Below are 15,472 nucleotides of genomic sequence, written 5' to 3'. Positions count from 1 at the left end.
CTATGGTTAGCTACCACCGAGTCGGTGCGGCTAGAAGGGCCAGAGGCTGGGCTGTGGGGGCTGCTCTCAAAGTCTGATTATCGAGAAGGTGCCGGGTTCTCGCTGTGCTTCTTGTTCTTGGAGCAAGTAAGGTCTTTGTTCTGTCCGAGTCAACTACTAACTCAATCTTATCTCCGTGTGTCCCCGTACGCTAGACTAAGGGATGCAGTGAGTGCTTTCCTTGAACCCCGACTGGGACGGCCTTGTGCTAAAGTAAGCACCTTACAGATGTGATCATCTGGAGGCGCGGGCACTATTATTGTTCCAGTTTTACAGATAACGATGATAGATGGGCTAAGAAATATGTCCACAGTGACAGACACAGTGGGAGCGAAGCGGGCGTGGCAAACCGCATTGGCCTGCGCCCCCTGGTGGGCGTGTGAACCAGGCCGAGGCTCCTGCACCCGCCGGCTGTGTGCGCGCCAGCGGCGGTGGAACTGAGCCGTGAAGCCCCTGGGCACTTGACAAATGCCTTCCCCCGAGAGGATTGGGAGTGGAGAGGATTGGGAACGCCAGGAGAAGCCAAGGCTGATCTAGCCATTCCAAGAGCCAACGGCCAGACCTTTTGGCAGCGGAAGAGCCCAGAAAGCCGCCCACTGGCGCCCTATCCTCTCGGACCCACCCACTGCCAGTGAGGTCCCGGGGAGGTGAATCTATACTGAGAAACGCGGGGGCGGGGCTGCAATGGGGGCCTACAGTTGCTGTTAGAGTTTGGGCCAATCAGCCTTAGACTCCACTTCTCTTGGCCAATAGGAAGTGGGCTAGGGCTCAGAGGCGGAAGGTGCGGCTACATGAGCAGTCGTGAAAGCCAATCAGCCGTGGACGTGGGTCCTGTCTGCCAACCAGCAGGGAGAGCGGGTCTGTGGGCGGGAGGCCGGAGCAGCTGTCAGGCTAAAGTCCGGCGAGCTAAGCGCGGCGGGACGGCGGAGGAGACGCGGCGCCCGGCCGGGCCCTGGAGATGGTCCCCGGCGCCGCGGGCTGGTGTTGTCTCGTGCTCTGGCTCCCCGCGTGCGTCGCAGTCCACGGTGAGCGGCAACGGGCGGGGCCGCGGGGCGGGGTTGGTCCGGCTTGCGCGCGTCTCGGGCCGGGGGTCCACAGGTCACCTTGGGGACCCCGCGAATTCGGAGCGGCGCAGATGTCCGGACGGGCAACTGGAGTGAGTGGATGATGACCCGACCCCCGACCCCCAGGTCCATGAGCTGGGCGCTGCCTGCGGCTCTGTTCTGAGCCCTCAGCTCTCGGTGTTGAAGCAGGTTCCCCAAACCCTCTTATTCCTAAGGATGATCCAGGTAACTTGAGGTGCCAACAGGAGGGGCACAGGGGACAGATGGAGGTACACGCTGGAGAAATGTATGTGAGCATTCACATACATATTCAGGAACACGTATCTTACACGTGGATTCACACGAACTAGCACCCGTGTATACAACTTGCTTGCACCTACACAAGCATATAAATATGTACATCTAGACACCTACACATACATGCTATACATAGATATACATACTCCCAATTTATGCAAATAGCACATGCAAAAGCCAAGCCAGGGTGTGTGTGTGTGTGTGTGTGTGTGTGTGTGGTGGTTGTTTTTGTTCATAAGGAAGTTTATTAGTAGGGCCATAGTTCCCATGGAAGAGGGAGCTACATAGCCTCTGCACCTTATCCAGGTGGTAGCTTCTCTCTGGGGGGTAAAGGGGGAATTAAGTAGGTCTTAATAGTGAGTAGGAGTGGCCCATTAGGTATGGGTGGATCTGGGGGCTAGTGGGTGGAGCTGAGGACCTGAGGCTAGGGAAATGGTAACATTCCCTCATTTGTTGTTTATTAATAACAGAGGAGGGCTACCAGACCGGGAGTATGGGCAGAGGTTGTTTATTCTGGAGCTACTTCTTGCTGTGAAGGGGTGAAGTAGTCAGGGGTTCCTGATTCCTCATTTGGCCTGATACTGTCCAAGAAGTATTTGACAGTTTGGTTGGTAAAAGTCCTCATCATTTCCACGAGAATGGTTATCAGGGCCAATGGGTGTTATGGTCTCCTCTGGCTATCTCCTGCACCTTGGGCACATCAAGGAGTCACTGGGGCTGGGGTCTTCAGGATCCAGATCTGCGCTGGGCAGAGTAGTGTAAGTGAAACCTCCAGTTGCCTATAGTAAGAGGTTGACCTTGAATTGCAAGTTCCCAGGTGGCATCCTGGGTGAGTGATGTTATCCTGTTAAAAGAGACTTTTGAAAAGGTCAGGCAAAGGGCTGAGAAGTTCACTGGACCAGTTAACATGAACGACATGGGAGAACACACCCCAGCCACAAGCCAGAAAAGTTCCATTTGGAACATAAACCCAATTGTGGCCCTGTTATGCCTAGATTTCCCGTCCCCAAAGGCCACCAAGGAGCCGATTCCGGGCAAACTCATGAGAGTCTTTATTGCAAGCATGACCCTGGACTCTCAACACTCAACAGTCACCAATGCAGTGGATCTGGATTGAGAGCCCTGACCCTCAGATAGGCAGGGTTTTTATTGTGAGTACAACAGGGGCAGGGTATTTCCAACTTGGCAGATACCTGATTGGATGGCACTTAGCAAGCAGTCTTGTCCTATTTCTATTGGCTATCTACCCTTTCAGTTATCTATTTTGGCTTTGATAATGGGAACTGGCCTCGATATCAGGAACTGACAACAGGTGGTCATGTAGCACTGAAGCAGGGGGTTAATGCAGGGGGTAGAGCAAGTCACAAATGGGTTAAGCAAGCCATTTACAGAAGCAGAATTTTATGGTCAGACTAACCTAGTACCAACTTTATTTTAACAATTGCTACCATGTTTTCCCATTAATACTAAGCAAGCTTGAGCGGGCTAAAACAATCCAGTGCTCAATCATAAGTAAACCAACCGACAGTTACCATGGCATTTCTACTACTATTATGGTTATTTCTATAGTCTATGACTATGATCATTTTTTTACTATCTATTTCCATGTTTGCTACCCAGGTACAGAGGGGAACAAGGGCTCCCTATATTCTTAAATGTCAAACTACAAGAAACTAGTCTGGCTGGGAATATGACCTAGAGGCAAGAGCACTTACCTCATATACATGAAGCCCTGGGTTCCATTCCCCAGCATCACATATATAGAAAACGGCCAGAAGTGGCGCTGTGGCTCAAGTGGCAGAGTGGTAGCCTGAGCAAAAAGAAGCCAGGGACAGTGCTCAGGCCCTGAATCCAAGCCCCAGGACTGGCAAAAAAAAAAAAAAAAAAGTCTCATGGTGGGGGGGGCGTTCAGCCCATTACCATGGAGTCATCACCAGGGTTTAGATGCCTTATATTTAGTCACTTAGGTTTTCAGGTTAGCCCTTACAGCCCATTACAAGGAAGGAGGAATGACTGGACTGGGGTCAGGAAGGGAGTGTTTAGGAATAGTGGACTGGTTGGGAGTAACCAGTCAGGGGCTAATATGTGTGTGTGTGGGGTGTGTGTGTGTGTGTGTGTGTGTGTGTGTGTGTGTGTGTATACAAATAGCAAGTATCAAAGGCAAGAATGCAAGTTTCTGTCCAGATGGAAAATGGGCAGGTATAGACATTAGGTGGTTAAACAACTAAACAACTATTCCTCTTGATCTCCTGGCTCTGATTAATTTTGAAAGGAAAAGTTTAAATTGACTCCATTTAAGATGAGACTAAATCTCCTCTTACTCCTCTCCATGGTTCCTCATTGTCAGGATTGACCTCGTCCTGAAGGTCTAGCTTGTCACATTTGGCATTCACGGGGTTTGAACTCAAGGCCTGGCACTGTCCCTGAGCACTTCTGCTCGAGGCTAGCACTCTACCACTTGAGCCTCGGTGCCACTTCCAGCATTGGGCTGGTTAGAGATAAGTCTCTTGAACCATGCTGCCAGCCTGTCTCGTCGCTGGTTAGTTGGGAGATGGAGTTTTAGAGGGATTTTCTTTTGCCCAAGCTGGCTTCAAACTGCAATCCAAGGAGTTTTTGCCACACAGAAAAAGCCCTTTTTATTTCCAATTAAAGCAACAGGAGATCGATGGGAGTAGAGTTTACCAGTAACTTGTTGAGAATTTACCAACAAATACTTGCTGGAGCTCTGCTGTAACACTTACACTTTAGCTTTTTCATTTGCATTTGAAAAACAAGCCTGGAGGTATTTGAAGAAATCAGCAGCCTAGGTGCCACCCATTGCTTCCAGCTGCTTGTTTTATTTTACTTCCAAATTTCTTACCTAACTTCCACTTTAACACCTTCACCGCCGCCTTTATTTGCATCCGAAAAACTCTGAAGCCCAGGGGGCACATTGCCTCCTGGCTGCTGGTTTTAAAAGAGCCATTTTTTTTTCTTCAGTCCCAGTTACTGCATGAAGACCTTTAGAACTCAAATGACAATTTTTACAATTTCTGCAATGACAAAACTCAGTAGATGTTAGTCTTTAAACAACAACTGGTTAGTGCCTTATAGTTCCGTGGGCTATTTAACCACTAGCATTGTGCCAAGAATCCAAACTTGGCACCTTTTTGCTATTTACCAAAATGCATCTAACTGCAAAATAGCATTAAAAAAAAATGCAAAGGCCACCAGGTAGGTTTGTTGTTTTTTTTTTTAAGTGAATTTAGCAAGACTTTGTAGAGGTATAGCTGTATTTGATGGCCAGTCCCCACACTCAGTCCATAGGCTACCTATGAGCCCAGCACCACCTCTGTGGAGCTCTATATGGTAGTTGTGATTTGGGCAGTATACAAGGACAACTAAAGCCACAATCAGCCCCAGCCTTGGCACACAATGATAGTAGCTTGGTAGTTGGATTGACAGACCTGTGGTAACAACTCATCCTTCAACATTCATCAATCCCTTTGGGCTAAGGAGTCCATAGACTGAAGTCCCATAAAACATTAAACCTTGTTAAAGAGAAGTTCCTGTACCCCAGAAAAATCTATGTTGCCCAAGCTGGTTTCCACCTTCCAGGCTCAATCCTTTTGCCTCAGCCTTCTGTCATTCTTGCTCCTTAAGGGTCATTAACTCAAACAATGTTCAGGGATCTTGGTAATTATGATCATATTGACACTTTCAAGGCTTCAGTAAGCTCCTTTATTCTTAATTCTCACTATTGCCTTCTTGACCTGTATCTTCTAATGTTCAAGCTTCACTGGCCTCCTTTTGATGTCTTCATTTTTCTGAGTATTCCTGTAATCAGTTCACTCTCCCTGGAAGGCTCCTTACTCCTAATCCACCTCCACTTCTTTTTGTCTTTGCTTTGTTTTTAGTGCCGGTCCTGGGGCTTGAAATCAAGGCCTGACCACAATCCCTGAGCTTTTGTGCCCGAAGCTCATGCTCTACCACTTGAGCCACAGCTCCACTTTCAGATTTTTGGTGATTAATAGGAGATAAAAGTCTCATGGACTTTCCTGACCCAGCTGGCTTCAAACTGTGGTCCTCGGATCTCAGGCGAGAGCCAAGGATGCTTGGCAACCACCTTCACTTCGTTACTTGGCTCACTCTTAGTCATCTTTCAGATTAGAACTTCTTTGTCATTTTCTGAGAAAACTGCCTCCTTCATGATTGTCCTTTCCTTTCCCATTCAGAAAGTACTTTTTTTCCCCTTCTGGTCCTGGGACTTGAACTCAGGACCAGGGCTCTGTTCCTGAGCCTCTCTGTGCTCAAAGCTAGCACTCTACCACTTGAGCCACAGCCCCACTTCCGGCTTTTTCTGTTTATGTGGTACTGAGGAATTGAACCCAGGGCTCCATGTATGCTAGGCAAGCACTCTACTGCTAAGACAAATTCCCAGCTTTTTTTGTAAAGACACTTTCAGTATAATTTATAACTACACAGTACTCATAATTTTCTATCATCTGCCTCTTGCACTAGGGTAAGAATTCAAAGTCTGTAGCTTCATTCAGTGCTGAATCCCAGGTACCTAAGATATAGTACTCAGTAAAGGTTATTGAATGAATAACTGTTCAACTCCAAAGCTCTGAGCAAGAGAATTTCTGGTCACTTGTGCAAGCAGTAGCAAACAAAAATCTCTGCAGTTATTCTGTCTGCATTAACTCTTCCTCCTAAAAGTAAAACCGTATCTCGCAACCTCCCTGGGAATGCAACCAGCTGAATTTGAGCCCAGATTATAGCCAGCCTATTTTAATGCATAGAGACTGTGATATAAACCTGGGAGATGGGGGCTGGGAATATGGCCTAGTGGTAGAGTGCTTGTCTCATATACATGAAGCCCTGTGTCCAATTCCTCAGCAACACATATATAGAAAAGGCCAGAAGTGGCGCTGTGGCTCAAGTGATAGAGTGCCAGCCTTGAACAAAAAGAAGCCAGGGACAGTGCTCAGGCCCTGAGTTCAAGCCCCAGGACTGGCAAAAACAAAACAAAACAAAAACAAAAACCCTGGTAGGCTTTTCATCTATACCCTTTTTCCTTTAGGCTTGCGAGTTCATGATTATTTGTACTTCCAAGTGCTGAGTCCTGGGGACATTCGATACATCTTCACAGCCACACCTGCCAAGGACTTTGGTGGTATCTTTGTAAGTTCAAGCATGCTCTGACCTCTCTAACCTCAACTTCTCCCTTTCCTCATTGAACTGTGGAGACCTCATCCTGCCCGAGACAGGGAAGGGAGCAAAACCAGTTCTGTCCTCCAGGAGCCTCAATACAGAAAGCTCTCCAAACGACTTCCCTGAATGTACCATAGACCTAGGCACCTAGAAGGCACAAGCCAGGGCTGGGAATATGGCCTAGTGGCAAGAGTGCTTGCCTCATATACATGAAGCCCTGGGTTTGATTCCTCAGCACCACATATATAGAAAACGGCCAGAAGTGGTCCTGTGGCTCAAGTGGCAGAGTGCTAGCCTTGAGCAAAAAGAAGCCAGGGACAGTGCTCAGCCCCTGAGTTCAAGACCGAGGACTGGCAGAAAAAAAAAAGAGAGAGAGAGACTAGAAGGTACAAGCCTTCTTATTGTGGAACATGAAATAATGATAAAAACAAGGGCATAAGCTTTGTCAGCTTTACATTTGGGTACCTATATCTCCCTCCGTGAGTCTATAATTAGCTCCCCTACCAGTGTCACAGAAAGGCAGAGTGAAGTTGAACAACCAAACAGAGCTTTGTGAGAACTGAAAATGCACAAGAACAACTCAACTACATTTTCTTCATTGTTTATGAGGCACCAATAGGTGGGATTGTCATCCAGTCCCAATAAAGATGTGCTTTCCTGACACCTGTCCTAATGTCTAAACATTTTTCAGCACACGAGGTATGAGCAGATTCATCTTGTTCCTGCTGAACCTCCAGAGGCCTGTGGGGAACTCAGCAACGGTTTCTTTATCCAGGACCAGATCGCCCTGGTGGAAAGGGGGTAAGGAGTCGGGAAGGCATGGCACAAGGACAGCATTTTTTTTTTTTTTTAATTGGTCCTGGGGCTTGAGCTCAGGGCCTGGGCTCTGTCAGAGCCTCTCTGTGCTCAGGGCTAGCACTCTACCACTTGAGCCACAGCCCCACTTCTGGCTTTTTCTGTGCATGTGGTACTGAGGAATCAAACCCAGGGCTTCATGCATGCTAGGTGAGCACTCTACCACTAAGCCACATCCCTAGCCCCGAGAGAGCAGATTCTAAGATCATGGCTGGTGGTAGTGATATGAAATAGCCTTTCTTAAAAAAAAAAAAAATCATTCCCTTTAGGGTTTTTAAGACATGTCTTAAGAAGCTGGATGCTGGGAACTCATGCCTGTAACCCTAGCTACTCAGGCTGAGATAGGAAGCTAATGGTTTGAAGCTAGCCTAGTCAGGAAAGTCTGTGAAACTCTATCTCCAATTAAGCAGCAAAAAGCTAAAAGTGGAGCTGGGACTTAAGTAGTAGAGCACTGGCTTTAAGCAAAAAAAGATTAGTGGCAGCACCCAACCCTGAGTTGATGCCCTGGTATTGGCAAAAAAAAAAAACAAACAATGTCTTAAAGGCCAGGCATGAAGGCATACATCTGTAACCACAGCTACTTGGGAGGCAGAGAAAAAAAGATTAAGAGTTGGAGGCCAGTCCTGGCAGTTAAGGGGCTCCTGTCTCAGAAACAAGATACAAAATGGCTAGGAATGGGTTCAAGTGGTATCAAGTACCTGTTTATTAGCATGTGTGGGGTCCTGGGTCCATTCTGCAATACAGAAAGAAAAGTCTTAAAATTGTCCATGCTTTTAACTATTTACTTAAGAGCCTTCTTAAACACATTCTCCATGGTCCTCTTTCATCCTCAGGGAGATGGTGTAGGAACAGGGTAGCTACCACCTGCTGTTCTCTTGATTTTATCACTACCTCTTCTAGGGGTTGCTCCTTCCTCTCCAAGACTCGAGTTGTACAAGAGCATGGTGGTCGGGCTGTGATCATCAGTGACAACGCAGTCGACAATGACAGCTTCTACGTGGAGATGATCCAGGACAGCACCCAGCGGACGGCTGACATCCCTGCCCTCTTCCTGCTTGGCCGAGATGGGTGAGAGTGCTTTGTCTGTGTTGCACCCAGCTGGGTGCTATGACTTTGGGAGGTCTTATCTTGGGGTGCCTCAATTGGAAAGCAGAGTTCTTGGGCTCTGGAACTTGCAAAATGATGGGGAAAGTCAGAGGAAGCTGGGGTGCTGAAAAAGTGACCATCTCCACTTCTCTTCATGCCCTCAGCTACATGATCCGCCGCTCCCTGGAGCAGCATGGGCTGCCATGGGCCATCATCTCCATTCCAGTCAATGTCACCAGCATCCCCACCTTTGAGCTGCTGCAACCTCCCTGGACCTTCTGGTAGAAGCGTGGCTCCTGTATTCCAGCCATAAGTGACTCTGGGCTGATGAAAGGAAACCCAGGAATTTTGCTATTTGCAATTTGGGGATAGCATCTGGGAACAAGTGGAAGCCAGACAAATGAAAGAAGCCTTAGCCAGGCTGAGGGAGGAAGGGACACTAGTAGCTTTCCCTTCCCTAGGGCCTCCAAGGACATCCTATGCTAAAGGAAGCGACAGACAAAAGCCAGGCCCCAAGGTCTTCTGGCTAAAATCAAGCAAAAGGAGCTAAAGGCAGCAGCCTGAGTCACCCGACACCTGTCTTACCACCTACTTTGGCCGCCCTGACCCAGGATTTCCTCACAGTGACCACAGCAACTGCTGGGGTCTAAGGAACTGGTATCTGGGGACTCAATAAACCCTCACTGACATTGTAGCAATAAAGTTTCTCAATAGGGTTGTGACTGTCTCCTAGAATAAGAACACACGGGAGGGAGGCCTCCAGACTCATTCAGTTGTTTTAAGGCAAGGCAATGGAGGCTGAGACACAACTTCCCAAGACCCTTTGGTGCTCAGACTTATGGGGAGTCCCAACACAGTACCCTGTTCAAAAGCTCTCCAGAGAGAGGAAGTCAACCCCCCCAGACATTATTCTGGCTTTAATAACATTTGCACAGCAGAATGTGACCGAGGCCAACCATGAGCCCAAGCTGGGAAACCTGGAACACACATGCTGCTGCCAGTGGCCAGTCTGTGTCCCTTTGCATCAGCCTACAGGACTACAGCATGCCCTGTGTGGCCTGATCAGCTGTTCTCCACAAAGCATTGCTGCAGAGGCCTGACACCACTTGTGTTTCATTAAGAACACTGGGCAGGCAGGGTAGGAAGGGCTTGGCTGCTGTGTAGAAGAACCCACTAGGTGTGGGTGCCAGGCAAGCAGGTCCCATCTGTCCTTGGGGTTCCTCAGCAGGCAGGCTCCTCAGGGAAGGCAAGCAGGAAAAAATGGGAAGTAATGGTTTAATCCCCACAGCACCCAACCCAAATAGTTCACCTGTGGCTAATCTCTAAGCATTCCAGCTCCTTAGGCTGTGGAAGACTCTAACATTCCCCAGTGGAGAGCCTAAAGATGGACATTTGAGGTCAGTCACTCTGGCCGCAGGGAAGAGTAGAACATCCTAAATGTGGGATCAGACTCATCCTCTAGGTCTCAGCCATACTGCTAGAGTCCTCAGTGGGAAGATGGCATGAGAAAGGGTGATGATCCTCTGCACACCCCTCTGGAGGAAGGCAGAGGCCTCTTCTATATCTCATGGGGCCAGCCACTGTGCCAGGGCCTGGGAGGCAAGACACAGGTATAAAGATTCTGGAGTCTGGGAAGGGAGTTAAATCTCCACTTTTCCCATGTACAAACAATGGGAATGGTCCAGCATTCCCTGGCAGAGACAGGTTCTGCTAGAGACCCAGATCCTCCTTCCTACCTCTTCTGCTGGGCTAATAGGCAGGTCACTGTCTAATAGCTACAGCTGAGATAGAAGATGAGGTGGGAAGTATAGAAGAAGGTCAAGTGCTACACACTTTCCCTTTCTGCTTCAATGTAATCCGTATGTTAGATGTGCCACTTCGGTACCCCTGAAAATAAATCAACAGCCAGTTGAGAAGGGACAAGCCTCAGGTGGTTAAGTGAGTGTGGTTCGAGGGACCAAGAAGAAACACCATCAAGCCCAAGTCTGGTTCCAGCCCCTCACATCTACATGGAGTAACCTCACTGGGAGGTCAGTTCGAGAAGGCTCAGTGATGGCGCAAGGCCTGAGGCAACTCAGCAGCAGTGCTCAGGGCATGAGGTCTGGTGGGGGGTGGGGGATCCAGCTTGTCCTGCCCTCTGGCAGAGTGCTTGAAAGAGGAAAGCAGGCAATGGGAGCAGGGTATTCCTTCCAAGCCTCTTCTGTGAGGGAAGGGCCCCCCTTTTCTGGCAGGGTCTGGGGCAGGGCCCCCTCTGGGTGGGGTAACATCACACATCAGTCATCTCATCTCCTAGTTCTGCATCTTCTGGCTCTCCTTCCTCTTCTTCTTCCTCTTCCTCCTCTGAGGTCACATTGGGTTCATCAGCCTCTGCTAGGCATTTGGGGCAGGAACAGACAAACAGATAGTTCTCCCTGCAGGGGTAGAAGCATGACAAGTGAGAAGCCAGGGAGCCACTAGGGCGGTGAGCCCTAGGGCCCAGCTGCCCCACCATAACCCAAGTTGGTACCTGAGGATCTTGTGGCGGCTGTGGCGGCTGCGTTCCCGCTGACAGCAGTCTAAGTAGCTGATACAGACTTCCTGTGGAAGCAGAGCAGAGTGGGTCTGATGGTCTGTACCTCCATTAAATAGGACTAAGACTTCCCTCAGGACTTCTCTGTCTCCAACCATTGCCCTGCCCCTTCCATAGGCCTTAGCAGGTGGGTACTGCAAGGCTGCACAGTGTGTCTGAGATAGAGAGGAGACGGAAGTTACCTCAGGCCACGGTAAAAGCCAGCCAATGACCAACATCAAATGTTATCTTAGTGTGATGCTACTTGTTTTTTTTTTTTTTTTTGGCCAGTCCTGGGGCTTGGACTCAGGGCCTGAGTACTGTCCCTGGCTTCTTTTTGCTCAAGGCTAGCACTCTGCCACTTGAGCCACAGCGCCACTTCTGGCCATTTTCTATATATGTGGTGCTGGGGAATTGAACCCAGGGCCTCATGTATACGAGACAAGCACTCTTGCCACTAGGCCATATCCCCAGCCCGTGTGATGCTACTCGTACCAGAAGAAAATTCACATGTTCTTGGCACAGCACTAACCACCAGTACTCCCATAGTATATTAGCCCACTATGGCCCAAGCCACAAAGAGCTACCTACTGCTTTCTTAGAAGCTGCAGGTCTGTTGATCAAAAGGTGGCTGCAGATAGGAACCTGGGTACATAGTTGTCTCTCAAACTGCTCTGAGGCAGTGTTATTTTTTGAACAATTGGGGTGGGACTACACAGGCCCTCAAGCATGGCAGTCAGGTGTCAAGGCATGTGAGAATGAACTCTAAAGGGCTCTAAGCACTTGTGGCTCCCACTACCTGTAGAGAACCCACTGCCCACCCTATAGCCCTGGTCCCCCTCACCTCTCCTGGCTTAATATCCTCCAGGGCAGTGACATGCAAAAGGAAGTTGTTTTCTGGAAAGGAGGTCTCTGCATTGGGGACACAGCTGTGGTTGCCTGGGTCACAAGAGGCAGGTAATCAGGACTATTGCCTTAAAAAACAAAACAAAAACCCTGCAGAGTACAAGATCCCATCCTTTGTTGCTCTGGACCCTAGCAGGACTGAAGAGGTATGAGGCCCCAAGTTTCCTGCCTCCTCACCCAGCATTCTCCCTTGAAGACCACAGCACACAGCCCCCAACGTAATTCCCCTTCTCTGTCTACTCCAGAGAGTCTCTGTCTGCTCCTAAGAGTGGCTAACTTCTCAGTTGTGTTCCCACTGCCTCAAGAAAAGATACCGGGGCTCTGAAAGGATGTTCATACTAGATTGCTGAGCTCAGTTCTCTCTGCTACTAGAAAATTCCATTTGGGGGCATTAGAACAGACCCAGAGCCTGGGAAATGGGTGTGTAGTGAGGAAATCCGGGCAGGAGGCTGAGATTTGGAAAAGGCATTTGTCAGAGCTGATCCTGGTCCTTCCCAGCAAATCTGAGACTCCTAGCCTGGGACTCCCTCTCCCAGATCTTGTGGACTCTGAGGCTCCTCCATGATCCCCTTTCACATCCCACAGGGCAGTGATGGCACTAAGCTCAGGCTTTCCTTTACAAGCAGCAGCAATCTGTGCCTTTGTTAGGTGGGGCCTGTAAAGATCTTTATAGAAATAAGATTTTACACAGAAGCAGTTGTAAGCACAGCAGGAATCTGAGGGGAGTAGCTCAGTGGTATATTGCTCTGCCTATCATGTGAGGTCCTGGTTTTGATGCCTAGCACTGAAAAACCAAAAACCACAAACAGCTGGATGGAATGGGTGAAAAATGATGAAGTAAAAGGTCCAACCCTGCTTCTACACTTGACCTGGCCAGGCTAGATAGGGTCAACTCAGAAAGATGATCTGTGGCTATGAGGCCACCTAACGAGGACAGTAATGTGTAGGTCCAGCCCTCCCCAGTGCCGTGACTCACAGCAGCTCTGAAGCACGAAGAGGCCAGATCCTTCACAGTTCAGAAACTCGCCAGTTGCTGTAAGGTAGTAACATGTAGACATTGTTAGACCCATAGGACAGGTGGATGAAGGAAATAGGCTCTGCTGTCCTGCCACCCCACCACACTAAAGAGCCTAAACCCTGCCATTTCACCTAAATTTGCTTCATTTGCTTTAATCTTCAGTCTGTAACATCACCCTATATGTCTGGCATGCCCCTCTTCCCAGCTTGGAGCCTCTGGATGGATCTCAGGGCCATTTCTCACATACACATCTACAGACAGATCTGAAGCTCTCCACAGGCACAAAGGAATTACTTTCCCCCACCATTAATTCAGAGCTCCCAGAGGGAATGACTGTGTCTGCCATCTTACTGAGAGTATCATCATGGCTCTGTGAGGCCACAGCCCCTTCTCACCAACCTGCTTCGATGTCCTTGTACAGCTGGTCAATGAAGGCATCTAGCTGTTCACGATCCTGAGGCTTCAGTTCCAGAGCATCACAAGCATGGACCCACTGACTCAGGGAGCTGTGGGGAGGGGGGAGCATCCCAGGTAACAAACAGTTGGAGAGAAGGCCCAGGTCACACCTCCAAGAAAGTTAAGTCCAGGCAGAAGGGTCTCCCACCCCAACCCTAATTCTTTCTCTAGGCCCTATGCTACCCAACAGAGCAAGATTCCTAAGAACAGATCTCACTGCCTCTTTCTGACTCTCAACCACCCTAGATTGCTATTCCCAACCCCACCTGAGTCTTTTATTTCTTTGGGGGGGGGTGAGGGTGGGGAGACTCCTGGGGCTTGAATCAGGGCCTAGAATCGCTCAAGGATAGCACTCTATCACTTTGAGCCACAGCGCCACCTCTGGCTTTTTCTATATATGCGGTGCTGAGGAATCGAACCCAGGGCTTCATGTATGCAAGGCAAGCACTCTACCACTAGGTCATAATCCCAGCACCGCCCTCCTGACCTGAGTCTTAAAGGAAGCTTATGGCTATCTTCCTCCACCCATCTTCCACCTGAACCTGAAGGGAAAACCTAACATCTCTAGAGCATTCACTCCTAACCTGGTCCCAATTCCTTGGCCATTGGTTCCAACAAGAGCAAAGAGAGACCGAAATCCATCTGGAGTGAACCACTGTGGGGGAGAAACAGAGACGAGTGCTTAGGTTACATCCAACTACTTCCATATACACACACCCTCACCTGACACACAGTCATCAAGACTTTTGAGAGCAGGGCTCATTCCACTTTCAGAGCACCAAGTTGGCTTTGGTTCAGCTGTCCCGGAAAGGATGCTGGCCTAACTGCTCCTGGAGAACTGGAGTGACCAGCCCTCTCACACTCACCTGGCTGAGTGCTTCTTCATAGAGAGCCTCTGTGAAGAGCCTCCGCAGAAGTTCCAGTTGGCCCTGGTGTAGGGGAAGTAGAGAGAGACTTTCATCTCTGGGGATTTCCCCTTAGCACCTAGGCAGGGCCCAGAAGATCAGGTGAGGGAAGGAAAAGCAGCCAGCAATATTGACTAAGATTTTCCTGGGGGCAAAGAAAGGACGCAAAGTCCTTATCGCCAAATGGATTTGGCGATAGATTTGGTCTGCTCCAACATAGGGTGTAAATCCAAACTTTCTCCATGTTCTAGAACTTGTACTAGCCTGGCTTAGCCTCATCACCTCCCTTAGGGCTTTCCTGATCTGGCAATTGGTCCAGCTCAGCTCTCCCTTCCTATACTCTTAATTCAATGCAGAGGGGCCCACCACTCTTCCTGTGCATGTCCTGTCACACAGCTGCCTCCACCCTCAGGCAGCTCCACTGCGGCCCTCAATGAGTACATGTAGTCTGGTTGGGAATGGGCACTTAGTATGTTGGCAGGTTCACACTGCTCCCTAAATCTGTGGACTCCTAGCCCTCTATTCTCCACTAAGCCTGATTTTCTTACTGCTTCCCTGACAGTGTTCTTGCCTTCCCACACGAAGTAAAGAGCACTGCAGGGCAGCCATCCAACCATCCTTCCTGTCACCACCCCACTTTCCCACTTCCCAATTTTAGATCTACATTACATCATAAAGTAAGTCATCTGAATTGATTTTTGACCCTTTCTGTAGCTGGGAAAAGACCAATATAGAGTGAGTTCCCCACAGGAAGCCCAGACTCCTTGGGAGGGTGTGAGGCAAAGACAAATCATGGGAGAAGACTAACCTTGAATTTGTCCCCCAAGAGTTTATGGACAATTTCTTCTTCCTCATTAGCTGTTTTGTTACAGAACTGGGAAAACAGCCTGATCCACCGATCCTTATCTTTAGCCTGCAGCGAACAAATGTACATAAGGGATATCTACCACCTTACTGGCACTCTGGCAGTGTGAGACAGAAAGCTAAAACTCCCCCCACCCCCAACTCCCATACCCAAGTATCTCTCCAGCCAGAGATGGGCTAGCTAACTCCAAACACTTGCAAAAGTGGAGGAAGGACAAAATAGACCAAAGGGGTTTGAGGT

At 49.0% G+C, this 15,472-nt stretch overlaps 2 protein-coding genes across 3 annotated transcripts in view; one reads left to right on the top strand and one right to left on the bottom strand.

Annotated features, from left to right (window-relative positions):
• Window positions 1-15,472, bottom strand: part of Smyd5 (SMYD family member 5) — a 30,577-nt gene that overhangs the window by 6,796 nt on the left and 8,309 nt on the right. Inside the window, exons 6-13 of one of the 2 annotated variants that reach the window (XR_007211874.1) lie at window positions 15,176-15,280; window positions 14,329-14,391; window positions 14,047-14,117; window positions 13,406-13,512; window positions 12,965-13,021; window positions 11,927-12,021; window positions 11,041-11,111; window positions 10,237-10,945 (exon numbers count right to left, since the gene is read on the bottom strand). Coding sequence is in view for 1 of the 2 variants with exons in the window: in XM_048352745.1 (XP_048208702.1) it covers window positions 10,801-10,945; window positions 11,041-11,111; window positions 11,927-12,021; window positions 12,965-13,021; window positions 13,406-13,512; window positions 14,047-14,117; window positions 14,329-14,391; window positions 15,176-15,280 (714 nt within the window). In the remaining variant the exon portion in view is untranslated. Of the gene's footprint in view, window positions 1-8,127; window positions 10,946-11,040; window positions 11,112-11,926; window positions 12,022-12,964; window positions 13,022-13,405; window positions 13,513-14,046; window positions 14,118-14,328; window positions 14,392-15,175; window positions 15,281-15,472 lie in introns of those variants that run through there. The other variant, XM_048352745.1, reaches the window with a different exon arrangement.
• Window positions 32-9,250, top strand: Pradc1 (protease associated domain containing 1). The gene is made up of 5 exons (XM_048352746.1): window positions 32-1,064; window positions 6,463-6,563; window positions 7,285-7,394; window positions 8,349-8,516; window positions 8,699-9,250. The coding sequence occupies exons 1-5, from the start codon at window positions 998-1,000 to the stop codon at window positions 8,817-8,819; spliced, it is 567 nt and encodes a 188-aa protein (XP_048208703.1). The 5' UTR covers window positions 32-997; the 3' UTR covers window positions 8,820-9,250.

This window comes from Perognathus longimembris, chromosome 8 (genome assembly GCF_023159225.1).
Source record: "Perognathus longimembris pacificus isolate PPM17 chromosome 8, ASM2315922v1, whole genome shotgun sequence".
NCBI lineage: Eukaryota > Metazoa > Chordata > Mammalia > Rodentia > Heteromyidae > Perognathus > Perognathus longimembris.
The sequence above is the reverse complement of the archived record's forward strand: the minus strand, read 5'-3'. Positions and strand labels throughout refer to the sequence as shown.